The following is a 26,921-nucleotide window of genomic DNA, read 5'->3' as shown; positions in this document are numbered from 1 at the left end:
AACGCATATGAATGCCAGTAACAGCATGACAAACACATGTTTCCATCATTACTGACTATATAATGAATTTCTTTATGCATACACCATAGTACCAGCTATTCTCAATACAAGCTGCTGTAAAATACACCATCACACTTGCACACGTAAGAATAGTGTACCACCATTAATATGTACAACTGAATGCTTTTTTCATATTTCGGTGGGTTTTTTGGATGGTAAATTGCACATTTTGTAGGCCATTTTTCCAAAGATTTCGCAGGGGGCGAACCCACCCGCACTCTCCTTCGTGGGGTGGGCTTGCGTGCTGCGCGCGCGCTCGCTACTAAATTCGCCCTGGGAAATTTACGCCCCACCAGCTTTCAAACTCACCAGCCACCACTGATTATGATGGCCTCTCAACTCAAAGTAGTGACCGAAACGTGAACTCGTCCAACGAATTTCCATGCATTATACCTGAAACAATTTAGAAGGAAAGGCAAATGGGCTGCATTCGCCCCTTTCAGTGCCCTGCCGTTCAACAGCCTGATCATATCCATGTTTGTGGTGGTACTCAGGAATGAAGAAGAGGATCTGCAGGCTTATCCACCAGCATTCTTATCCCAAAGGTGATTCTGTTATGATTGGTTAGGCGAGGAGGACTGCTCAGTCTAGTATGCCTCATTTGATGACACAATGGAATTAGTAATAAGGGCAGGTAGGGGGTGACCATCTGGTGAAAGAAGATATTGCATCAGTATTCTGGCTTCTCTGAAGTTAGCCCCCATTTTCCATTTGCTAGCTATTCAACTTAATGGGGAGAATACTTCGAGACAGATGCATGTACAAGGGGCTTTTCAGTCCTGTGTGCTTTCTTTGAAAAATGTAGCTGTTATGTATTTTTTTTAGAGTGGGTAATGCGAGAAAGGGAATTTCTGGGGGGGAAAATCCATCATTTGGATGATTGGCACTTTTTGAGTAGAAAGGACACGGATGTGTGCCAAGCTGCCCAGTCATCATTTGTGTCATTAGCATCAGGTTTTGGGATTTCCCTTGCTCCAGATGGGCAAGACCTCTGAGAAATCAAGTTTGATCAGATTTATGTTGACTCCCGGAAGACAAAGAGGCATTAACTCACAGGACTGAATGTGTCCTAAAAAAGAGAAAGCGACGTGCATTCAGGAGACCCTAGGTAAACAACTCTGTGGCACGGATTATCCCTGCAGGGCGAGTATATGACAGATGTTTGGCCTGTGCCACAACTGGCACAACAGGGAAAAACCATTCTATCAGTTTAAGAGCTGGCCTCAAAGAGGACCTTTGCATGTAGTTGGAGTTTCCTCAAAAGTTCAATCGATTACTACTGTGGCAGGCCCTGTGGGACGGATCTGGAACACCTTGTCACATTGGCCAGTTTGCTGCAATTAACATGGCAATTTATTGTGGGGGCAGGCCCCTCCATGTCCCCTCCCACCCCCCAAAACATTAGAAATCCCAAATATATTTCCCCTTACCCTGCCTAAACAAAAGCTGTACAAATTTTGCAAAATGGCTGCTCACCAAATGAGGTGCAATGGCCCGATGAGGTGGACAGGTTTGCCACAGGACAACAACAAGGAGCTACAATTGTTCACAAATGTGGTAAGGAGCACCAGGACCAAGTGTCGCGATTCCTGCCTCCAGCCCCCCGGCATATCAGGCTGGAGCCAGGTCACGGCCACCTAGTCGGCCCCTAAGGGCCTCCCCATCTCCCCAGACACCTACTTGGACTCAACTTGGTGCACACAGTCCTGAGATCCACTTAGTATTGGACTTGCAATGTATTATGAGGCAATGGATGCCCCCATGTAATTCAGTTCCTTGAACTGAATGAGCGGTCTAGTCTTTCGGGTGTGGCTCAGCCCAGGGATACCTGGGATACCTACAGACTATTTAAACCACACCCGGCCTGAGAAACATGCTTTGCATTTCTCTGCACCTGCAGCTTGACACTCACCGTGCTCGGATCTCCTGAAGAGGCCCACTTCTTTCTTCAGCGCCAGCGCACCTGCAAGAATAAGAACTTCTTTGCCAATACTCACCTCGAAGAGCATCCAACTTCTGTCAAGCTCTTCCCAGTCTTGCGGATTCCTACGGCAGAGTCATCTCCATCTCGGCACGCTGTGCCCTACCAAAGGGGAGAAGAATAAAAGAGAAGACGTTAGTAAGCATTCTGCAATACTTAGCTCTCTCGAATTTGCAAATAGAGTTTAATCCTTACCTGAACTCCCGTTGATCGGACATCTTCTGCTCCGGAGCATCCCGCCGATCTGAAAAAGGGGAAAAAGACACATCACGTTAGCGCAAAACATTTAAGAGGCGCCGCACATCGCGCTTTCTCACAGCAGCTCATCTCCTCAGCTCGCTTCCATTCTGGGTTACTGCAGCACCTAAAAAGGACACAGAAAAGACGAACATTGGTTAGTGCTAAGGAAGCCAATAAGCATCACGCTCCGCATTCCTACCTACTTCAGCAGCGCATCACCATCCTCAAGACCTTCATCACCTAAGGAAAGAAAGACACAGTATTAAAGGGACTAGAGCCATCAGAACTTTTGTAAGACTCATTCCAATTACCGGTCGGGCTGAAGCCGCAGCAAGCCCCGTCCGCCGGGCCCGTGCCAGTGAAGCAACTAGGCACCATCCAGCCCGCATCACCCAACACACCCCTGCATCGAAGGCAGGACGGAGAGCGCCCCACATCAAAAAACAAGGTGAGGAGAGGTCCGGGGGGAAGGTTGGGACCCAGGGAAGAAAAGGGGGGCCAGACAAGCAAGACCAATAGGGAATTGACCTCTGATAATACTGTGTTTCAGGCCTAGTGCTTGGTTGAGCAAGTCCAGGGAAGGCTTCGAAGTGGTCGTAAATCCAGACAGGCTGAGTGGCGTCCCTATGGATATAAGGTGAGCGTTACACCAAGCCATTTTTGGTTTCGTGCACAGCACCTTGGCTAGCTCGTGTCATATAGATGGCTGCTTACGGAACATAACGTGTTGGTGTTACTCACAATAGTGTCCCTAACTTATGGCCCTAGGCATTTGCCATCCAAAATGTATTGTTCTGTTTGTAAGACATGTTTGTATCGGGGACAGACCATTCTCAATCAGCCAGTTGTAACACAGTCCTAGGCCTATTGAGGCATTCTTCCACCATTCGAGCAGAACTAAACGGGTAAGGCCAGAATGGCACCCAAGAAAATAGGTCAGATGGTTCCCATTGATTTTAATACATTGAAGATGCTTTTTGGGGACCCTCAGGATCAATGTGTTTTGTACTAAATCAAAGTCAGAATACAGCTTCAGGGCATTCATGTGGGAGGACGGTAGAGTGGCAGTCATGCCAAAATCACAGTCAGGTGGTCCAAGATCGACAGAGCGAGGAAAAGACTGACTCTGCACTGTGCCTCGTTGGGGCATAACGATTACTGCCTAGTGGGGAGGTTGTCCGAGTTCAAGCAAATCAGACCTTTGGGGGTGGACTATAAATGTGTGTACCACAAAGGATGCCACCTGTGAAGGATTGCCATCTGTCAAGGTTGTAAAAGCCCAAGTTGTTTTTATTTCTATTTATAATATAATAATGCGGGTAATACATCTCAGAAAGGGTGGTCTGAACAACATCACTTTCATTAAACTCCAGGCCAAAATATAGTGTACATCAGTATCCTGATCTGCAGCATCTGCTCTTCGGCGGTACAGAGCAGGTCCAGCAGTCACAGGTGCCCTGCTTGACAGCTGCTGGGTACAGCAAACTCACTGCAGTGCAGAGGTTGCATGTAATGTATTGCAAAACCAAAACTAATATTCTAAACCATCACCTGATGGCAGGATAATACAGAAATATAAGCCATACCTTTGTTTGGTATGGGGTCTGATGGTTCACAAAATAATTAAAGCCTCATCAGACTTGTAACAAATCAGTGTCAACCAAGTGAGCTCAGACTAGCTATGAGAGGTGATGTGGATTCCAGGCACCTGACTGGCTGCATTCCAGCGAATGGGACAAAGGACAGACTGCCTGTCTCGGTTTACTCGCTGGGAGGAAGGGTAACTCCTCCCTGTGAGCTCAGTAGCTCAACAGAAGCTCTCCTAGGAGCATGGAGTTAAATAGGCAATTCCATATCAAAGGCCTGCCTCACAATAAGCGAATTCACACCAGAGAGTCGTTAAAGTTGCATGCTATTAAAGTGGTGGAGTTAAGACAGTCAGGAAGCACAGGTAAACTTCAGTAAGGGTCCCTTCATCCGGATTGTCTGTGGGCCATTTTTTTTTTTTTTTTTTTTTTATTGTATATGGTTTACAAGAAACCTTTACAAAAAGAAAAAATGTATCTTTAAAATGTAGAAAAACATTCATTATATTTAAATTTCAAATTATACAGACAAGCGTTAAAACATAGATCCAATTTCCAGTTAAAATTTCCAGAGAATGAGGGACAAATTTAAATTTAAATTTTAAAAAGTACAGTGCAGAGTACCCTGCAACAATAAAGGATATACCGACAATAAAATTTAAAATTTACAAAATTCTAAAAAAGAAAATAAACCTACAGAGAATAAGAGAAATTTCATAGAGTCAAGCATAGTCATAACAGGCATAATCATTATCATAATCATAACAGCGGGGCGTATAAATCTAAAGCTTTGATAAATCCAGCCACAGCAAGTCCATCCTTAATGTTTGTAATAGTGAGACACTGAGACCAGATCAAATCTGCCACCCCCATTTGCCCCATTGCATTAAAACGACCTAGATATTTGTCCCTTAGAGCTGTCAAAGCAGTGCAGTCTAAAAAGAGATGCCGAGCAGTTTCAATCACCCCCAAAGTTTTGCAGAAGCGGCAGCTAGGATCTAAATCAGAGAACTCCTTCCTTTTATGTAAGACTTCCCGAGTGGGGAGGAGATTCCATCTGAGTTTAATGAGAAGGGAGCGATAATATCTGTTGGGGAATTGGTTCAAAATAAAAGACAACAGGCCTCTTTTCTTATGATCAAATTGTAAATCTCTCAAAGAGGGCCATTTTCTCCTCCACGTCCAGCAGAAGGAGGTACTCTGAGAATGACATACAGAGGTAAGGGCTACTTGCCTGAAGGATGGGGATTGGACCGCTAAAACAAACGCCTCTTTCATCCAATCCACTGTGGCCTTTTACCTATAACAGGGTGGGTTCTCCCACTCCTGATCGGATTCATCTTTGTACCTTCAAGAATATCTGGAAGAATTAATTTGAACCCGGTTGGTTGAGCAGTCCTTCCCAAAGCCTCTTGCAAGAGATGAAGACGGGTGTTCCAACGCAGATGAAAGCTCTGCTCCATAACCATCCTCTGGGCACACTGGGGGCGACTTTGCCAAGGGCCAAGGCCTGCTCCTCTGCTAGAAAACCTCCCTAAGTTTGGAGAGAAAAGACTGAAAAGGACTCACTTTGTCCTAGACCTCCCTCCAGTGGGACTCACAGCATTTAGAGGGCCAAATCAGCTGGGTCTCCTATGTTTCATCTCTCAAACCAACTTGAACTGCATTAAAACCATGTTCGCCACAGTCTAACATCCAGGACCCGCAGTGCTACCTTTGGGCACTTGCCTTCAAACGGCTGTAGCTGCACCATCAAACTGGTTTGACCCTAGCAGGGCCTCGTTCGAGCCCCAGCCCACCGGGCAGATCACTTTGAACCGCTGCATCAAACCAAGCATCGAATAGACAAGATGCCGAACCACACTTTATTAAACCATTCCTAGTGATCTAACTAAAGTATCCAGAGTGCCCACACACATGTGTTCTGTATTTTCTTTCTTCTTTTACAGGGGAGGGTTTTTCATAGTGTATTTAATAGTTATATAATTGACTTGTAAAATTAAAGTATATATATTTTATAGAACCTTGATTGGACATTCTTTTATTTTGTACTTGTGTAATATTGTTGTTTGGGTTGCTCCTCTTGGCTGGGCCCGTTTTACCTGAATAATTGGGATCACAGTCTGTACAAGTGTGATGGTCGAGTAAGTGGTTCGGCCACTACTCATCCTTGTACTCCTGAAGAGCATAAGTAATGTCGTCACACCCTCTCAATTTCTACCAATTCCAATAGGTATTAGCATCAACACTGTCAGCAGCTGGCTTAGCAGCAAAGGAATATGCATGCGTTCCATCAGAATAGTGGCTGCAATGATGCCTTGGAGGATTGGTTACCGGAAACAATCATACAAATGTTCGTGTGATGTAGTCCAATCGCTACACAGTATATAGATATGCCCGACATTATCAGCAAACCGCTTTCCACTTAATAGGAATTAGGATTCTGGTGAAAGCCTCATCGTTTGATGCGACCCTACAGGACTTTGTGCAGTAACTGACAACTATTTCAAAAGTTTAAGAAAATTCTAAGTTTATGTTGTAATGGATATGTATTCATTTTCAGTATTAGTGTGTGCAATAAGTGACGGTGTGATGAAAATAATTTGGCAAACTAAAGGATGCAACGCCTTTTAGTTCTCCTAAAAAATAAAGAACACTTTAGTGAGTGGCCACTCTTTCATTATTAGAGCGGTACAACAAACCCAAATGGGCTAAGGGGCACAATGCCTCGGTTTCAAGAATACAGAGGTAACTTGGTTGGGGATGCCAGGCATGAAAAAGGACTCATTATTGGGCTCAGTTAAACATAGGCTGGCAAGGGATCCATTACCGCACATAACAGTAATACATTTGAGGCGGGGGGCGCGAACAACTGGGTAGAGGTCTTGCGAAATGTGAGCCGGTTCTTTTGTATGGTTTGGACATTTGTACCCATGATATGAGCTCATACCTGAATGTGGTCCAGGGGAAATTGTGGAAAGAAGTATTGGGCCTATCTATGGCAGTCCCCAACGCCATTATCCGCCATGAGTTATGTCTTATCTCACTCAAAGCAAGATACTTGGAGACAATTATCTTTGTTTAGAAAGATGAATGATCCACCTGCAAACACTCTATATGAGTTGTTAAATAGGGTCGTTAAATCCGGGTCAGTAAAATCTATTAAAGGATTCAGTGACAAAATGAATTTTCTATTAGATAGATGCTCTAGGTCTTTGTTTAGAGGATCTGGTACAACGACCTGGACTAGTTAAGAGACTCCTATTTAAAGCAGACTGGGTGGACACAGTAAATGGCGTAGAGTCCTACTCCTCCTGTAAAGAATATGCTAACTTTGGGCACGCAAGGGAATGCATTCCCCTTTATTTACAAAGATTCCCGTCTTATAGGGCGAGATTAATATTTATGTGTTTTAGACTAAATCAGATGCCTACTCTAGAAAGGATTCAGCACTGGGGACATAAAGAAGAGGTGCTTAATCATGAGCAAATCAGCTTCACATGTCGTTTCTGTGGAGAAACTGACACGCTAGAAACCCTTAAGCACCTTGTCTTAACTTGTTCCCATTTTGAGTCTAAACGAGCACTCTATTTTAAAGATAGATTTAATAGGGATCTTGAAATGTCTATCCATTTGTTTTGGAGCCGCTGTATGTGGGGTGTACATTTTTGTTTAATTTTTGCTTTAAATTTATTGCTCCAAAACATAATGGAGGAATTGGAAAAGGGAACTTAATATGCAAGGTCTCTACTGTGGAATAACAGGAATGGAAAGAAAAGGGTAAAGGAAAAGGAAAACAACCACAATATTAATTAAGGGCTGGGAGAGATGTTTTATGAAGATTTTATGATAATGTTTGTGATTTTGATGAAATGTGTCTTTGTATGGTATTTTTGCATTTTTCTCATTTTATATTTGTACATGCTGTCTTATAAAATGAATTGTATATTTGTATCGTGTGCGAAACGTTGTATAAGGTTTTATGTAAACTAATAATGCAACAATAAAAAAATTAAAAAATAAAACAACTCGGTAGAGGCCTATGGCTCTGGCCACCTTGATAAGTCGGCAGCAATTTGGTCGGAGATCACACTCAGGAAAAAGTGGAAAGGGGCAAGGTCATACATGGCAATATAACTCTCCAGGCATCGTTTGAACATGGAATTGGAAAGATACACCAAAAGTCAGGTCCTTGGATTCAACAGACAACTTTATTAACCTATGCAATGTGGGGAAATGTTTGCCGGCTGGCGTGCATCTCTCAAGAGGTGGGAAATTACCTGTTCTTGTTAAACATGCAAGAGGGGCAAAGGGGGGCAGGTGGTAGCAATGCTTGTTTTCAAATACAGGAAGGAGAATTGGGGCACAGGTGGGGAGGCGCTTGGTCATCGGTTAGCTTCCCAGGAGCTGTATTTTAAATACCCTGAAGATTTAATTATCAATTCAGGTTATGGCTGGATCGCCTGCAAACTAATTCTAAATTAAATGTACCAAGCCTTCAGCCTTCAAAACTTTGATACACAGCCTGTCTGGCCTGTTTATTTACCTTGGTTTGTCATCGCTAAGGTATGACGACAGTCATCTCTGCTAAAACGCAATGGAAACAAGCATTGGCAATGCCAACAGTTTGGGCATTCGTGTAGACATGGGAGAGGAACTTGCCAGGCAAAGCCGGAGTAGTTATTAACTGGCCATTGATGGTAGCAGGTGCAAAATGGCGTGCGTACCTAAGCATCTAATAGAAGTGACTGGCAAATGCCTAACTACTTGTACACACACCAAAACTGTTGGATTTGTCAATGCTTTTTTTAATAAAACTTCAGTGAAGGACGCACAGTTCTTACAGAGTGGATGAACGCAGTCCCGGTAAGACATTTTTATTACACCAATAGCAGGTTTACAACTCGAATGAAGTCATTAACGCTCAGAAGACTGCTTTGAAAAAATACTGGCAGGCACTTCGAGTGCAAAGTTTGATGGTAAGGCTTAATTAAAGCAAGCTCAAGCAGTTCCCACAAGGAGATGTTTTGGGCGGGAATTCGCATGGCCTGGGGCAGTCAATGGGTGGGCACATAACCAAACACCTACAAGCTGTGTATCCCCCTTCTTCATCTGTCATTCCTCCATATATGTATTCTAATGCAGTAGTTTCAGCTCATAGGTGTCACAACCTAATAGCCCAAACAAAAAAAGTGGCAGGGGGCATGTACGCAGGGTTCAGTCACACTTGGGTACTGCTGGATACCACCTTACCAGCAATAACCACTGGCAGAGTCGGGATGACTGGAACAACGGCAGCAAAATCGAAGTAAAGTAACAGCGTGCAAGCTGCAATTGACAAGTTCTGCAAGCTGCAATGGACAAGTTCCACAGCATACTCTGCTTAAGTGACGCAAGGGAAGGGAGCACTGAATCCAGAATAACTGTATAAACCTGTCCCTGTTCAAAAAAGTGTTACCCAGTTCCAAGTTCAAACTGCTCGTGGGTGCCTCATAGGCAACAGAAGTACTCTAAAAGTCTCGGATGTGGAAACAGAAGTACGCATAAAGGACTGCGGTAGTTAATCCAGTCAATCATTCCAATCACATTTAAGTCGGTTGCCCAAAACTAAAAAATCCCCAAAATACTTCTCCAAAATGGGTTATACAAGAAGACAAAACGCAGACTTAAGTTCTTAGCACGTATGTACAAAACGAAACATTCTAATGTGCAGTCTTATTTTGAAATGGTTTCAATGGATGATAATTGTTCATCGTTCAACTTTAGTAACAATATATTCTGACCAAAATATGTCGTGCAATAAATACATTTTGTGAGCTATTACAATTGCACGAAGTAAAAATATGTAGATCACCTATGTTCTGTTCACAAAGGATTGTGGTCTATGAATGTAAAATGTTACAGAATACATTAAGAATTAAATAAAGTTCCACAGATGTGTGCACATTTGTATTGGTATGTATACTGAGCATTTTTCAGACAAAAATACCGAGATGCCCAGTTTGTTGGCTGATGGTGTGAGGAAGTGCATATAAAACAAATTGAAACCACAATCCTCTTGCCCGTTTTACCTTTGACGCCATCCGCATGAAGAGCTTGTTTTGATCCTCTGCTGTGCCCATCTTTTCTTTTCTGACCAAATCCTGGAGACTTTGATTGTCATCATCCTTAAAGTATCGGACTCTCTCTTTGCCCTCATGAGTTTCGGCCTAGAAATAAAGCACAGTCATATCATACAGGGGCCGTGAGGGATTTACATATTTCAGGAAAGAGTATCTTCAGATTAACAGTTCCAGCCTTTCACATCTAATATTTGCCACCTGTTTGGCTTTATCTGGCAGCACTGTACCACATTTTATTAGCATTCCACTAGTTATAAAATGGTTCATGAGGTAAGAGCTCGCCTCTGACATGAGGCCTAACTGTACTTTGCAAGCACAAGCTATTCATCCTTCCAATGTCTGTAAATTGAGAACAGTTAAATTGTTAAGGACAGCTATTGTGATAGGATTTAGAAGCAGCAGGAATACAGGAACCGGTGGACAACATTTTAGGGTGAAGAAGCTGTGCAGTAACAGCCGGCGCCTCAATGTCTTGATCTTCCATGCAACATAGAAGGGAGGGTTCCCTAGGAATCACAGCTGCGTGCTGCACTTAGATGAGTGTAGTTCCAACACAGAACTGCAACGCTGGCGTTTGGGCATAATCCATACACCGAGATAACAAGCCCATTGCTTTTTCCAAACACCACATGCAGCTATGCACTGCCTGAACCCACTCCCATAGCAGTGCGATCATAGGAGGGGAAAATAAAAATGGCCAGGAAGATGGTGATTCTATCAAATACCATTAGCTCTAGGTGCATGCCCTGGATGATAAAAGGGGTGGTGTTCGTCTTCCATCTAGCAGACTGAGAGCGGATCTCATCTCGGACAATCACTTCGATGTCTCCTAGAAGAACAGAGTAACAGCCCATGGAGAAATCGCTTCTTCATTCACAACTTCTACAATGATTTTCTGCCCCAAAGCTTCAAGCATGTAGACGCTTGATAAGCCCCAGTTCTCAGAACTTAGACTAACAGAGAAGAAAAGAAACAATTCGTAGGAATGCATTCTGCACTATCCACCTTTCAAATGCGTTTCTGGATGGCAATAATAGATTGATAATAATGGGTATGGTGGCGAAATCCAGACTAAAATGTGGGTTTCTTGAAGGATGATCATCATAGAGGCTCTCTTGAAACATGAGCACTCCACAATAAAACAAAATTAAAAATTAAAGCCTAAGTGCATATACGTGCATCCCAACAGTCACTATCACTCACTCATACGATTGCATTTCCCTACTTGTAAGTTAAGTCTGTACATGTTTGACTTACTGACATTTTCCACTCTTTCCCTTTACCACTGTCCTTGCCCCCTTACCTTTTCATCCAACAGTCACCATGGGCGGAGAACCAATTGCCCTGTACACAGATAATGCTTGGCACTTTAAGACCACTAAGACTAATAACATAACGTACATTGCCTGATATGGCCCCATCTCTGCCAGAGTGCCATGGTTTCTGGATATATTGCACATTGGCAGCACTGGGACATGAGCATCCCTGGGACCATCATGCTGATTCACTAAACTTACTCAGCAAAAAAAAGAATGCTAGTTAAGCTTCACCACATTAACAGTCCTGGCGAAAAGCTATGACCAGAAACACTTGTAGACTATATTTATACTAAATCCTATGGCGTGAATCAAGTTTCACTTTACAATGGTGATGATGGATCTTCGTTTGCCAACCCCGATTAAAGAATACATAGCTGTATACTCAAAAAAAACAGAACAAAAAAGCCATCAGCCACATATGATGATTGATCCATATCCACCGTGTTTTATTGCAGATGCACGGCAGACCACGTTGTTAATAAGTATATAACATGTGACAAGACAAGTCTTAGTTGTATGCAGCACATTTACTGAATGGGTTTGCTATAAACAATAATTCATGTTCCCACAGTATTTTCTTTTTAAATCGCGTCAGTCACTTCTTTTTGTTTTTTTACTAAAGCCAGACTAAAAAATAATAAAATACTAACTTATTTATTTAATAAATATGAACAATATCTAAATGCTTATTTGATTAGCTAGCTATTTAACATTTGCACAAATGTGCATTGTGTACAAATCAAAAACAAGATGTAGGACACTAAAAGCAACAACCCAATATCAGTGGCAATGGTGTGAACCTGCATAGATCTATGATATGTTTGGCATGAGATAATCCATTTATTAATCCGTTCATACATGCATTCATATTTTGAATCCATTTAGTATAGGCTATGTTTAAGCACTATAGTTTCGTTCTAAGCTATCATGGTTCAATATTTGCTGCGAGCCATGAAGAATTATGTACACTTGTCATGTATAACACATTGTAGTGTGTTTCTAGGCGCTAAATATGGTCTGCTTTGTGTCTTGTCCATACAATTAGTTTTAGCTGTGCGCAGAGAGAAATGTCGAACACACAGTGTAGATGTTTTCATAACAAAAGTGATTCTTGGCAGACTATTAGAGATAACTTTGCTGGTCGCTGAAGGAATGCTTGTTTTGGTTTCTGCAAATAAGACTAATTCGCTGTGCGAAAAGACAGTATATGCTGTTCTGTTCTTATAATGTAGAGACATGTCACTGAACTAGTACAGTACTATTACGCTTGCTATGCTGAAATTATGAAATGTGCACCCGTAGCCATAGTACGTATATAATATAGTATGTACATAGTATGTACGCAGTTTGAAATGGAATGCTTTCTACACACACCAATGCACATTGAATCAGTCATTATTCTGTATAACCTGCGGCTCTGTTCAGTAGATTTTAGAGAGAGGGGTTGGGTACAGCTGAGTGGGTTCAGCTGGCTGAATGTTAGAGGTTAGGTTCAGCGAACTAGAGGGGCTGTTTCAATAGCTGGTTGAGAGAGAAAGGAGACAGCCACAGTTTTATTCTTGGAGGCTGGCTGGGTTGGGGTAATGCACTCATGCTCTAAGAGTGCTGCTTGCAGTGATTAGTGACATTTTGCAATGCAACAAATAAAGATGCATTTTGCTTTGAAATAACCCGTTTCCTGTGTATTTGTGACCTCTCCTTCTCTCTGGTTATATTTTGTTTCCATAGCACAGCATTTTCCAGTTGACAATGGCATAGCTCTGTTCTCCGAGTTTCCACATTTACCTAGTTCTTTCAAAAAGTCAATTGCCCAAACAGTTCACAGACCTCTCTCTTCGCACACCCAAGCAACCACAGAATGCAAGGCAAGAAAAGCACGTATATATCAGTTTACTGCTTAAAGCAGAAAGGGTGTAAGAGACAATATTACGAGTCCAGCACTAACCATGCCAGTAAAACCGGCAGGTAGTCGCCGGACCCTTAATGAATTACCGCCACCTGACTTTCCGGAATAACCGGGGCATTGCAGCCCCGGCGGTCCGGTAAGTCAGGCGGCGGCAATTGTAACTCCCCATTCCAATTTGAGTCCCATAGGGCTCAATGGGAATGGGGAGGACGGAAGCGACGGCATTGTGCGCAACAGTGCCGGTACTTCCGTCAGTCTGCGGGCGGGTGCTGCCCCGCCCACCAGGCCTGACCTCAGTGTGCCGGTCCGGTAACAACAGTGCCGGTAGGCTTCCGGCACCGTTAATAGCGGACCGGCACACTTGTAATGAGGCCCAATATCACAAAACAATATTGCTTATTCCAAGTTTGGACCCAGGACAAGGATTTAACTATTGCAGGATTTGAGTGTTCACCCTGGGAGATGTTCCTTAGCGATCCAGTGGAAACCTGCAACAAACATGAGGGAACACAACATATGATTCTGTACAATATTCTCTCCTACAACGGAGGCCAATGCAGTGGCGTATAATTAATCTGAAACAAGGTGGCTAGCATCACATAAGGGATACCATTTTCTCGTGAGGGAGACTTCAAGATTTGGCAGAGAATCTGCATTCTTTCTTATAAGCTGAATGTGAGCAAATAAACAAATAGCTTCCAAGAAGAAGGTATATAATATTTGTGAACTAAAATAAATAAAATAATTTACTTTCAAGAAGAATATTTTAAATACTATCAAGAATGCGTGTCTTGTTCCTCTGTTATATTTGTCGCAGCTACCACATTCGCCGTAATCCATTACATGATATCTTGTTCTCTATAGCCTTTGCTTTATGTGTTCAAAAATGGTGAAAAGATTAGTCAAAGACGCTTTCCCAGTCATTTGTTACCAATGGCAAGATATGATTTTCATGAACACTCGATTCGTTAAGAGGGGTGGACAGGGTACCCTGAAATAGTTTTCAAAGTGGTCCCAATGTTGAACCATGCAAGTGAACAGAGAAATCCCAACCCTTTTAAGGAAGTTCTAGGGTGGTTGTTCCTCCAGAAGGAAAGTTGGTGCAAAAGGTGCAATGCAAGGGCCATTTGTCCATATGAAAGGTTTAAAAAGTAGTACAATTAAACAAAACCCTAACATATAACACCTGCATGCTAATAGTGAGGAAAATAAACTGGAAGCTTTATGAAAAATGGTTTACTCCAAAGGGCTGTCGCGGATGAGGATAATAGAAAAGGAATATGGAAACTGGGAGACAGGATAAGAGGAGCAAAAAAGTGGGCAGCATCAACCTTAGTTTGCAGATGTAGCACTTAAGATAACCCAGAGATGGCATCAAAATGCTAAGGGGGGAGAGACAGTGGAGATGGAGTAGGTGTTAAAGTGCATTTACCAATATTTGGTCACAGTGAATGCGCATTCAGGGGTGGGCTTGTTTATGGGAGTGGCAGGCAGATCCTAAGGGCCTGCAAGTCATGGTCTTAACCTTCAATGTGACCATGCAGACACCTTATGCATGGTAAACTCTGCCTAAAGTTGCATAGGCAGACAACAAAGAACGTTGATAGGTTTCATTAAGCATGATACAATTGTAAAGTATTTAATTCCTGGAAGAAAGTGAACAATGGCTGACAGTTGCGCAATGTCTGTTTCAGGCCAAACAGTTAATGGTCTGACGTGCTAGACTTCTGAATGTGACGCACCAGAGTGCATTCAAAGCGACAATACTACTTGGGGCGGGGCAAGGGCCGAGTCAGAATTCTTCCTGCTGCAGATAAACCACTGCAGGAGCAAAACGACAGGTTGCAGAAGCACAATGACAGGTTTAAGGTGCTGCATCTATCAGTAGTCTAAGGTGGGACTTTTTGTCTTCCTATATAAGTGGCTCCAAGCCCCATAAATGTCTGCTGACATATATATATATTTCTTTTTTAAAACCTTTTTATATGCATTTTCAACACAAAACGTAACATATAAAAACTTTAAACAACCACACACATCACTCCTCTATTGGCACATTCAAGTTGGAGTTTGCAATCTATTCTCATATGTTCGGGTCACAGCGCAGTCTTCTTCCCCTCCGTCCGTAATGTTCCTTCACTACTGTTATGTGTTATACCAGGGTTCAGTTGGTCCCGGCCACCCCCCCTTGATCGCTCCCTCTTCGGTTTGCAAAATGTTCTCTGTCTGGGCAGTCCTCTGTGCCCCTAGGTTTGCCAGTGCTGTCAGCTTCTTCACTCCCAAAAAGGTCCTGTACCAGAATGTTCCATGCTAATACCTTCGCTCCGCCGTCACCTTCTCTCCTATGCAGTGCCCTTGTCCATACAGATGTTTTAGCCATCACACATTTTTGCAGGTCAGCCCACCACACCTCTATGGACGGTCCCATGCTTGTATTCCACGCCATTGCTATTCAGCGTTTCACCAGTATCGTCATCAAGTCTTTCATTTTCGCCAAGTGTGTTTTCTGTCTACCCCCTGTCGGGAAAATGCCCAACAGGTAAGACCGCGGCGACCATGCCTGCATTTGGATCCCCCCTTCGATGCTTTCTCCTTGAGTTATCCTCGGGCATGATCAGAACATGTACAGCATATCTGCCTGCAGCGCGGACAGCTTCGGGTCTATCTACCCCCCATGTTCAACATTCTTTTGGGCGTTAGGTATGCTCTGTGTATGAGATAAAGCTGCATCTGTCTGAACCTTGCATTCCTGGAGACTTCCTTTGCATATCGGAGGCCATTCGTCATCCATAAGGGGTTGCTGGAGCTCTTCCTCCCATTTAGCCCGCAGTGGTAGTTCTCTCATGTTGTTAACGCCCTGCAGCTCGTAAAGTCTGGATACTGTGTGTCCCCCGCCGAGATGTCATACCATGCATTCAAGGCCCCTCCTGCTTCATCCGCCTCCGGTAAGGTCTCCCCATCTGTTCCTGATCGTTCGGACCATGTAATTGAACAATATAAATTGGGCATTATCTATGCCCTGCTCTTCTACCAGGGTTTGAAAGTCCACCCAGTGACCATCTCTCCACAAGTCCCCTATTTGGGCCACCCCCTTATCTTCCCACTGTGTTCTATACGTTGTCAAGTTGGCAATGCGGGCATCGACCATTCCCGCCAGGGGGAATCTGCCTAGAGCAGGCGTCGCTCACTCCTTGAATTTTCCATGCCCTTTTCCATAGGGCCAGGCCCAGCTTGACCATATTGGGGAGTGTTTTGGCCGAGGTTGTCTCTATCCAATGGAGCTCCCTTAGATAGTATTGCTACAGCGCCGCTGAGAAAGTACTGAGTCCATGGAAGTTTCTTAGCCCATCCACTGTACCACAAATTGAAGTTGACCTGCCAGGTAATATCGTTCAAAGTCTGGGAGCTTAATGCCCCCCACGCATAGTCCCTTTGTAGCGTACTCAGTGTTATCCTGTGTGTAATAGTGTAAAGAACGACCCAGGTATGTTATAAAGTATGTTAGTGAAGTAATACAGAAGCCGGGGTAGCACCGTCATTTTCAACAGAGCCACTCTCCCTATAATCCCCAATGGCAGCGTCCTCCAGAACTGCATGGCCTTCCCCATTTTGTCTAGGGCCGCCTGAGTGTTAGCCTTGTGTCTCTCTTTGGTGTAATGATATATGTGCACTCCCAAGTATCTAAAGGGGAGTGGCGACCACGTGAGGCCTAGGTCCGGTAACTGGGTTGGGGTCGCTGCTCTCAGGTCCACCAGAGGGAACAGCGAGGATCTGCCCTTATTGACCGTGATCCCTGAGAGTCTGCCGAACGCCCCCAGGGCTTCAAGCAGGTCCGGCATATGCGTCTGTGAGTTTTGGACATAGAGGAGCATGTCATCAGTATCAATAGATATTTGGTGCACTTCCCGCCCTGTGTCCCTGTACTCGGTCCTGAGGAAAGCAGCAAATGGTTCCAAGGCCAGGATATATAACATCAGGGAGAGCAGCCATCCCTGCTTCGTGCCCCGTGCAATGCAGCATTCCTCTGTGATGTGCCTCCCCATCTTCACCCTAGCCCTTAGATCCTTGTATAGGAGCCTGACCCAACGTAGGAACCCTCTCACCTATCTCAAAGTGGGCAAGCACTTCCAAGAGCCAGTCCCAGTTCACCAAGTCAAACGCCTTTATAGCGTCCAGTGAAGCCACTACGCATTCCCCCCTCTGATTCGTGCTATTACATGGTGGAGTCTGCGAAGGTTCCACGTTGTGTTCCTCCCCGGTGCATATCCTGTTTGATCTGTGTGTACCTGCGTGGGCATAACCCTTTTAAGTCAGCTGCCAGAATTGTAGAATCTTGGTTTATCAGGGAGATTGGCTTGTAGGAACCACACTTATGGGATGGTTTCCCTGGCTTTAATATGGTTACTATTATGGATTCCGACATACTCATGGGGAGCCGTCTCCTCTCATATGCCTCCTCCAGTGTTTCTAACAGTTCAGGGCCAGGCCATCCATGTATTGCTTGTAGAATTCGCTGGGTAACCCATCCGGTCCCAGGGATTTGCCTGTCGGGGGGTCAGCCATGACAGCCGATAGCTCCTCCACTGTGAGGGGTGCATCTAACATTTGAGTTTGCTCCAATGTTAGTTGGGGAAGGTTGATCTCTGCCAGAGCCTCAGCTATATCTCCCTCCTTAGCCTCCTGGACTCGGGAGTACAGCTTCTTGTAAAATCTCGAGAAGACCTTGTTAATGCCTTCCTGGGTCCTGAACTCCTCCCCCTGCTGTCTTTGATCACAGTTATTGGCTCCCGCTTACCCTCCTGTTTAGTTAGCCAGGCTAGGAGCCTACTGGGCTTGTCCCCCTCCGCATGCAGCCTCTGTATATACCTCCCATAATCCAGCTTCCCCAGCCTCTCCCAGAGTGCTATACACTTTAGCCTCAGTGTGGTGAGATCCCCCAGGTCGACCTCCACCTTGCCCGCTCGTGCTTCAGCCTTTTCAACCTCCCTTTCTATTCCATCCAGTTCTGCCAGAATGCTTCCCCTGAGTCCTCCAGTCTTCCCTATGGCTGCACCCCTAACAACCAACTTGAGGGCTTCCCAGATCGTTCCAGTGCTATCCACACTCCCCGTATTATGGTGAAAGTAGTCTATTGTGCCCTGGATATGCTCCTGGAAGTCCCCATCTGTCAATGCCTCCGCCCTCATTCGCCATGTGTGTATGCAAGCTCTCCCATGTGTGTGCGCCCATGCCGCAACTAGCGGGACATGGTTGGAAAGTGTTTGTGCGTGAATGTGTGCCCCAGTGAATTCCCCCAGTGTCTCTTTGGCTGTGACCAGATAGTCTGTGTGTGTGAATTTCCCATGTGGGGCGCTATAATGTGTGTACCCTCTTGCGCCTACATGTACCTTCCTCCAGATGTCTTCCAGCTTGAGTTGGTCCAGTATCTTCCGTAGTACTCTGGCCGGCGGCGCTGGCTTCTTGTGCTTAGTATCTGATCTATCCAGTCGAGGGTCCAATGTACAGTTGAAGTCACCCGCCCAGATGATCGACGCTTCTCGGTTGGGGGGGCGTATGTATTCACTAGGCACACCTCTCGATTCTCCAGCATTCCATGAACGAACAGCACTCTGCCTTCCACATCACTTTCCTGTTTTATGAGCTGGAACGGGGTCCCCGGAGCAATCCACGTCAACACCCCCCTGGCGTAATTAGAGTAGGTTAAGCTATACAACTGGCCTCGCCATTTCTTAGCTACCTTAATCTGTTTCTCGACCATCAAGGGTGTCTCCTGCAGCATTGCAATATGGACCTTTGCCTTATTCAGCCAGACATAGCCTTTCAGCCTCTTGACGTAGGCAATTAGTCCCCTGACGTTCCACGTGAATACATTCAATGCTTCATGTCCCATTTATATGTTAAGTCCAGCGGCCCGCTCATTCCCATGGGCCCATGTGTTGTTTGTCTGGTGTTTGGTGCCTCCGGGCTCGCCCATCCTCTTCCCCGTTCATAGGGGTGGTATTGGCTCCTCTGGGCCCTTTTGGTCTCCCCCTGTTCCTGTTTTTGGCAGGCCCTCATCCCTGGTGTACTTCGCTGGATCTCTATGTTCGGACGTAGCTCTCTTCCTTTCGGCCTCCGCCGTGTCCTCGTCGCTTGATGCTTCTTCCTCCACTCCTGCCTTCACCTAACAAACCTAACCACACAACTACTATAACTATAAACAAACGCCCAGCCACCCTCCCTCTGCTCGGGCTCGGCCGATTTCCAGGTGCCACCCTCCGTTTCATGGGTGCACTCGTTGCGGCATGGTGCCTTGAAACTGGCATCACAAGTCCTGTCGTTCCGTGGGGTCCCATCTATGGGTCTTGGCTGCCTGTTCTCAGGAACTGCGGGCTCCCGCATTTCTGACTGCTGGTTCGGGTCTCTGTGCTTAAACGCGTCTGTTTATTCTGCTTCTTCTTGTTTCATGGGGGCACTCCCCGAGTTCTCTAGCTCCATTGCTTTGTGGGGTTTCTTTGACTATCGCCGGCATGCACAAAAGTTGCATAGACTCTTGTCTGTTTAACTGCCTATCCATGTCTCTGTAAGATGTCCTGTTCCCCCCACTCCTCCCTCCGTGCTTCACAGCGGTGCGTGTCTGTTCCTCTCGTTTCCCCCTCCTGGTTGTGGGATCCCTTGCTGGTCCATCCACTCCTGGGCAAAGATGTGTGACCTCTCATTGTGCAGCACCTTTATTTTGGCAGGGTATAGTAACATGAATATCATACCCTGTGGGATGTATTTACCCATGCATCCGAGCCCTACCTCAAAACTGTGCAGTACTGACATGGAAAACATCATGATGGCCAGAGCTTCCCAGAAAATGCACAGGGAAATGCAGAAAGAATAGGCTGCCACCCATTTTTGCCGATGTTATGGGCACAGAAGGACACTGCCTAAAACCACCATTGGACTACCCGCACAGTAGTCTGAAACCATTGGGAATGGCAATGCTGATTGCCAAATGCAACCTAGAATTGTGGGGAATTCATTCTTCAATCCCAAAAATGGGTGCAGTACCAGTACTCACCACTATCCAAAAGCCGGCAATTTAAAACAACACCAGATTTTACTTTTTTTGTAGAAAACTGAATAAATGAACCCAAAACATGCCAAAGAAAGACTTACTGAGAGGTGGATACAATGTAAAGTGATATTCTGAAGTGACTTGAAGGTTTATAACAAGACTGGCTGAGCTGTGGATTGCAGCAGTTTAAGTTGCACTGGATTAAAGACACTAAAATCGAAAATGTTTAGATTAAATGAGTGACCTATGTTGGTGTCACATGCCTTTGTAACTGTTGAAATGCCATAGTTTTGCACTTAGAATCAGCATTCTAGCTGCATATGTAAAAATGTTTAGTTTTATTTGAATGCAGGAACTGGGGAACAAAAAGTGACATTTTATCTGAAACCTGGCTTAAGGAACTGAATTCTGCCTGGCAACTACCCCCATCAGGAGTGAAACTTGAGTCACAGCTGTGTTCCCAGGCCTAGCTGCCCTTTTGCTGCTCACACTAAGGATATGCCATCTATCTGATAATTGAATTACCTGTGCTCTGCAGGAAAGTGAACAAAGCCCTGTCCTGGCTCAGGCAAAGGTTTTATTGGCAGGAGTCGTAAATGGTCGTAAAAAGTGGCTTCCTCCTGAGGAAAGGGGAGGAGCACTGCCTGTGAGAGCAAGCTGGCTTGGCAGAACTGTAAAAACCAGAAATTCAACCTTGTGCTGAGGGTAAACCACACCCCTTTGGAGCCAGAACATAACTCTAAAAAGATGAATAACTCATAGAGCGGACATGTGAAAATTTTATAAATGATACCATAATTCTTGTGATTTTTCTGCCCACAGTTTAAGAGGTTTTTAGAACCGGTGGTATGTTCAGGGGGGTGTTAGCGGAAAAGTGGATATTACTCTAAATGTGTGCATGTTAAAAGTCTGAAACTTCATCAGTTCATGTCCTTACTCCCTGCGCACATGTATGTAAAGTTGGGTCAATGTCAGAAATTGAAAAATCAGTTAAAAAGTCAATTATGTGCCATTTCTGAATGCAAGCTCTTAGAAACAGCAGATTTGGACAGAGACATGGCTAAATTCAGCCACACCATGTATATGTAATTTCAAGCAACTGTGTAACTGTGAAATATGTCTTTTATTATCAAATATAGAATATGTGCAATCTGACAGAGGAGTGTCCTATCTGCAAGCCATAAAATGACATCCCTCTGACTCACAGTTCATTCCCCAATCAAATGATAAATGGAAGTTTGACCAATTAGAAGCTGAGAGAGAGGTAGGGTCAGTGATGCTAGAACACACCCACATTCTAAACACATAAAAGCAGACAGGCAGGACAGATAGGGACCTTCAATTCCATCTGCAGCGGGACGCTCTGCCGGAAAAATCCATACTTTACCTCCATCAAACCTCCAGAGAGCCAAACTAGAGACTTCAATCTATCCAGAACTAGAGACCCAGACCAGAGAACCAGAGAGAGCTGACCCAGATCACTGTGAAGTGCAGAGACCAGAGGCGAGTTTAAAACCTGACCAGATCCATGGCGAGGCCCATTTCACTCAAGAATATAGTGTGAGTACATAGTAAAACTGTGTAGAACCCATCTCTTAGTTAAAATAATATAATTCAATCCATTTTAACCTAAGTAGAACTGCAGCTTAGCAATTGTGTTATCCTGCCATCATTTTTAAAGCTGAAAAAGTGTGCGTTTAAAATTTCAAATCTGAAAAACGACCTTTATTCAATCGTTCATATCTCCGCAACCGTTTGTGCTAGAGACTTGCAGTAACTTTCATTTTGAAGCTGAGATCCTAGGCTTTCCTAGGACCCCAAAACGATAGAGATAGTCCTTGTAGTTCCTCTGTAATAGCGCTCGGCGCATCCGCGAATTTTACCGCGATTTGCACATTTCTTCACATGTAAAAACTGCTGCTGCTTGCCTTCCATTTGCCAGAAATTCGTTTAACCTGCTAACTATCCCTGCATCATTGCTAGTGTGAGCCTGGACTAATATTAACTAGATACCAATCACCCTGAACCTCTGAAAGGGAATTAAAAGTATTTTAGCATACTTTTCAATTCATTGCCAGCACATATCAAAGCAATTTGGGCCTGTGTTTTTAAACTTCTGTTGTCTAAGCTTGCCGGGGTGAACTGAATCACATTTGATTGCATTTCTGAGAACTGTGTGTTTCCTTCCATTTCCTTGCCTTGCATCAAGGGGGGGGAGGGGATTGCCAGAGAAAAGTGATTACATTGTTTTGTTGAAATCATATTGAGTATTTCTATACTGCTTTTCATTCATTCAACCTTGCATCCATTTGAACTCTATAAAGCATTTTGTACCACCTTCTTCTTTTGTTCCTATTTACCAGTGTGCTACATTATCCATTTCATGTCAACTCCTTATTGATTATAGAGAAGCGTGTTAGTGCCAGATTCTCCGTTGTTAATCTTTATCATATCAGATTAAGTGTGCTAGTCAATTATTAATTTATTATAAAGTGTGATCTATATATCTATTGTTAAATTATCAAATAAACCTTTTAACTTGCAAAACAGAACTACTTCTTGGCTCAGTGGGGTCAGGAGGATTCCAAGAGAGGGGTGTTATATAGGGGTAGTCATCCAGAACGCATGAACTGGACATAAAGATATATCAATAAGGGTTTTCATTCAGTATTCTAGACTAGGCGTTAACTTAGCTGTAGTGCTGAATTGAATCCTCTTACAAGCCGCAGCTCACAGGCGTTCCTTGGTCGGCCAAAACTGTGCTCATTGCTTTTGCACCAACGCTGTGTAGTCCAGGTAAATGGTTATCCTTGCGCCATTCCTCGTTATCACCCCACACTCCCTTGAGAATGTCAAGATCTTCTCCCGGTCTTTGAACTTCATAATCTTTGCAATTATTGGCCTTGGGGGTGCTCATGGTCGGGGTCTCTTGGTCGGAGCCCTGTGTGCCCTCTCCACAGCAAAGCCCTGAGACAGGTTCCCTGCCCCCACTTCTTGGAGCAGCAATTTTTCTACGCCCCACTATGCGCACATTGTTACGACAGGCCATCCCCTCCGCTCTGCATTCCAATGTACGTATACCTATACGTTCCAGTACCTCTATCATTTGGGATTGGGAGGTCACCACGTTCACCGTGTGGCTCTGCACATGTGTGTCATGATTTCTGCCCCTCATGTCGCCAGTCCTCCAAGATGTCAGGCTGGAGCCAGTCCACAGTCAAGGGCCTCTCCATCCCTCCAAAGACCCACTTGGAGTCAGACTTGGCGCTTGTAGCACCAGACTCACTCACTCCCATAGGATAACATTGGGGATTGGACTTGTAGTGCATTGATGGGGACAAGATGGATGCCCCCACATATTTCAGTTCCCAGAACTGCATGTGCAGTCTAGTCTTTTGGGTGTGGTTCAGTCCAGAGACACCAGGGATACCCAGAGACTATTTAAGCCACTTCCAGGCTGAGAAACATGCTTTTGTGTTTTCTGCACCTGCAGCGTGACACCCACCGTGTTCGGATCGGTCTCCAGTAGGCCTGCATCTTTCTTCTGCGCTCAGCTCCTGCAAGAACAAGAACACTGTTAGCAACAGCCTTACCTTGTGGCGCTTTTGCCCATCATTCATTGCTCCTTCTGTTCTGCGGGCATCTTCGGTGGTGTCATTCCCATCCCGGCACGCCGCTTTCTAAGGAAATGGGAAAAGAACAGAAAAAAGGCATTAGTAAGCATTCAGCAAATCTTCACTTATTTTTAAAGACTGTACAAGCTTCAAACGCTTACCTGAATCCAAGCCGCTCTTTGGGGGGGGGGGTGGGGGACTGTCTCCGGAACTTCTCATCCATCTGCAAGAGGGAAAAAAGACTCCAGGTTAGCGTGGAAACATCTAGAGGCGCCGCATACCGCGCTTACTCACCGCATTTCTTCTTCATAACCGGCATCCACGCTGAAAACGTCGCGGTACCTAAAAGACACAGAAAAATAATGCAGTTCACTACAAATATGAAAGGGTCGCATCGCGCTCTCCCTCACATTCAGCGCTACTCATCTAAGCAGCACGTCGCCATCCCGGACGCCGGCCATCATCTAAGGAAGGAAACGAACGAAGTTAGAGAACTGTTCAAAAGACTCATTAGACTCACCTGTCAGACTTTTGCCAGTGAAGTAACTAGGCAGCAACGAGCCCGCATCAATCAACACGCCCCTGCGCTGAAAGCAGGACGGAGAGCAGACTTTCCAAGAAAACAAGGTGAGCTGTAGATCAAAGGGAAGGGTTGGACCCCGAGGAAGAAGGGGTTCAAGCACACAGCGACAATAGGGAGATAAACTCTACCAATCCTGTGTTTCAGGCCCAGTCTCCAGTCGAGTAGACTCCAGGGAAGGGTTCGAGGTCGTAAGAGGTCAGAACAGGCTGAGTGACGTCCCTGTGGATACCAGGTGAGCGTTACACTGTTCCACCATTGTCATTCTCTCTGCTAGGTTCCTTGTGTCTTGCTTGAGGAGCCCCACATCTACGATCACTGTGTCCAGCTTGCCTTCTATCGATGCTTTAAGTGCCTCTATGGCTTCCAATATGCTGCCTTCCACCTGGCTGATCTCCCTCTGCGTGGGGTTGGATGTGGCCATGCTGGTCTCTGGTGTCTCAGACTGCGACTCCTCGTTCTTCCGGGAGAACGACTCCCTGATGGTTTGCCTCCCTTTACCTCCCTTCTGTTTGTTCGGCATGTTTGCACTCGTAACCTTTGTGTGTCGGCGTGGGGGGCCCAGCTTCTCCGGTGTTTATTGAGGATGAAATGTCTCTCAACTGCCTTCCTTGTTCGGCTGTCCGCTCTCTTCTGAGCTGGTTATTTCTGGCCCAGTGCCAGGCTGGGCATCTACTTATGTAGGCCTTTATTCTCCCGCCAGCAGGTGGTTCAACTTGCTGTTGTATGGGTCTCCCCAAGTCCCGATTTGCATCCTTCCTTCTTCGGGCCTGTGTCTACTGAGCAGGCCTTCCGCTCTTCACCTGTGTTTATCTTCCGCGGCCGTCGATGCGGATTGGGGACTGCTGTGCTGTGGCGGAGTTATGCCCTCTCTTGTAGCTCCTTTAAGTGGGCCCTTCTGTCGTTCCTCCGTTGAGCATGCCATGGACTCGCCTCTGTGCGTGGTCCCTCGGCCAGTGCCAATGTCAGTAATGGCTCTGGGTGTGCTTAATCTGTAGTTTTATACTGTTTAGGTCCCAGCCGGCCCCTGCCTCTGCCACCACTGGCTTCCAATGTCTTCCCCAAAGTGGGCTTATGGACCCTATGGGTGGATGGATCGTACCCTCGCACGTACCGATTGTTTGTTATTCATAGACTCCTCATGCCCCAGCTTTTGGGAGGTAGCGTTGCACTGTGAGGCCCTTTGGTGTGCAAATCTGCCTGTCCGCCTTAGCTCGTCTCCTGCCGCTGCCTGCACCCTCTTGTCCCGGACCCGCCGGCTGGGCAACCACCCACACGGATGGTGGTCTTCCCGGTATGGATCTGCTGGTTGCACTTCCTTCGTTTCGGGCAGTACACTGCTCCCAATGGCCCTGCGGTCCTCCCCCATGTGTTGGTGGCAGCTGATGGCGGGCCCGCCGTATTGTAGCTCTTTAGCATTATTGTCCGGGTGCTTCCTCATTCTCAGGGGTCCGACATGGGCCTCTCAGGGTTTGCCCAACCTCCAGATGCATGCTTGTGAGGCTGCAGGCCTCGTCACCTTCGAATTTGTCCAAAATTCGGAGAGGCTCCCTTCCAGCTGCGGCCGCGAGCTATAGTGTAGTATGCGCCATCGGGATGCCCGGGCCACAATCCTCTGCCGCTCGCAGTCCCAGTCGCCCTCGTACCGGTGTGCCCGCTCCGGAATAGCCTGGAGAAGCTCCCCCATCTGCTCCGGCGTAGCTCTCATGTGCGGCTTCTGGTGGGCCGACCACTCGGAGCCACAGGCACCTTATCTCGCAGGCATCCCTCCTGCACTCAGTTGCAGTGCGGTTCCCTGGGTTGGGGGTTCTGCGCCTCGTCGCACTCGCTGCTTCCAGTCTCTCACCTCCAGCGCCTCTCGCAGCAGCCGATAAGTCTCCTGCGTGACCGTGGTGTTGTCTGTCTTTGTCCGCTCCACATGGCAGCTGGGTGTCTCGAGCAGCCCTAAGGTGTTGTCGGGCTCCCCAATTCCCTCCTGCACAGATCGCCCGAGGGTGATATCCCGCTCGTGGGCTGGGATGCGTCCCCTTCTCACACTTCTGCTCGCTTCTCACCACCTTTATTGTCCCTGTGGAGCTCCTCCTGTCTCAAATTCATTTTGAAAGTACAAATATTCTCCCTGGGTGTCCCGGGATACTTAATATGTGTATAGGTCTCTGTAACAGAGGATCTGTTAGTTTAGGCCAAGCCTTGTTTTTTTACCAGTTCAATTCCAGACTAAGGTATCTTACTGTAGAGAGGCAGGTGTACACATCATTTATAGAGTCCACCACCTCACCTCCTTTATATTGGAAGAACAACAAGAAAGCACTGTGTTTGACACCTGGTATCATGCCAATACCACATCGACGGTATGAGAGGCGTTATGCACTTAGACAACCATGTCAAATGTACCCTCGAACTGATGTGGTAGACATGCGCCTGCAGACTGGACACAGAACTATAAATGAAGACTGGCAGGTGAAGAG

The 26,921-nt window shown here is 45.6% G+C and overlaps 1 protein-coding gene across 1 annotated transcript in view; it reads right to left on the bottom strand.

Moving 5' to 3' along the window:
• CWF19L2 (CWF19 like cell cycle control factor 2) overlaps positions 1–26,921 on the bottom strand; it is a 2,067,169-nt gene that overhangs the window by 985,339 nt on the left and 1,054,909 nt on the right. Inside the window, exon 12 of the mRNA XM_069640682.1 lies at positions 9,939–10,076. Within this exon, the coding sequence (XP_069496783.1) occupies positions 9,939–10,076 (138 nt within the window). The remainder of the gene's footprint in view (positions 1–9,938; positions 10,077–26,921) is intronic.

The sequence above is a fragment of the Ambystoma mexicanum genome, chromosome 7q, assembly GCF_040938575.1.
Source record: "Ambystoma mexicanum isolate Mex_15411 chromosome 7q, UKY_AmexF1_1, whole genome shotgun sequence".
NCBI lineage: Eukaryota > Metazoa > Chordata > Amphibia > Caudata > Ambystomatidae > Ambystoma > Ambystoma mexicanum.
This window is presented reverse-complemented; position numbering and strand designations above follow the sequence as displayed.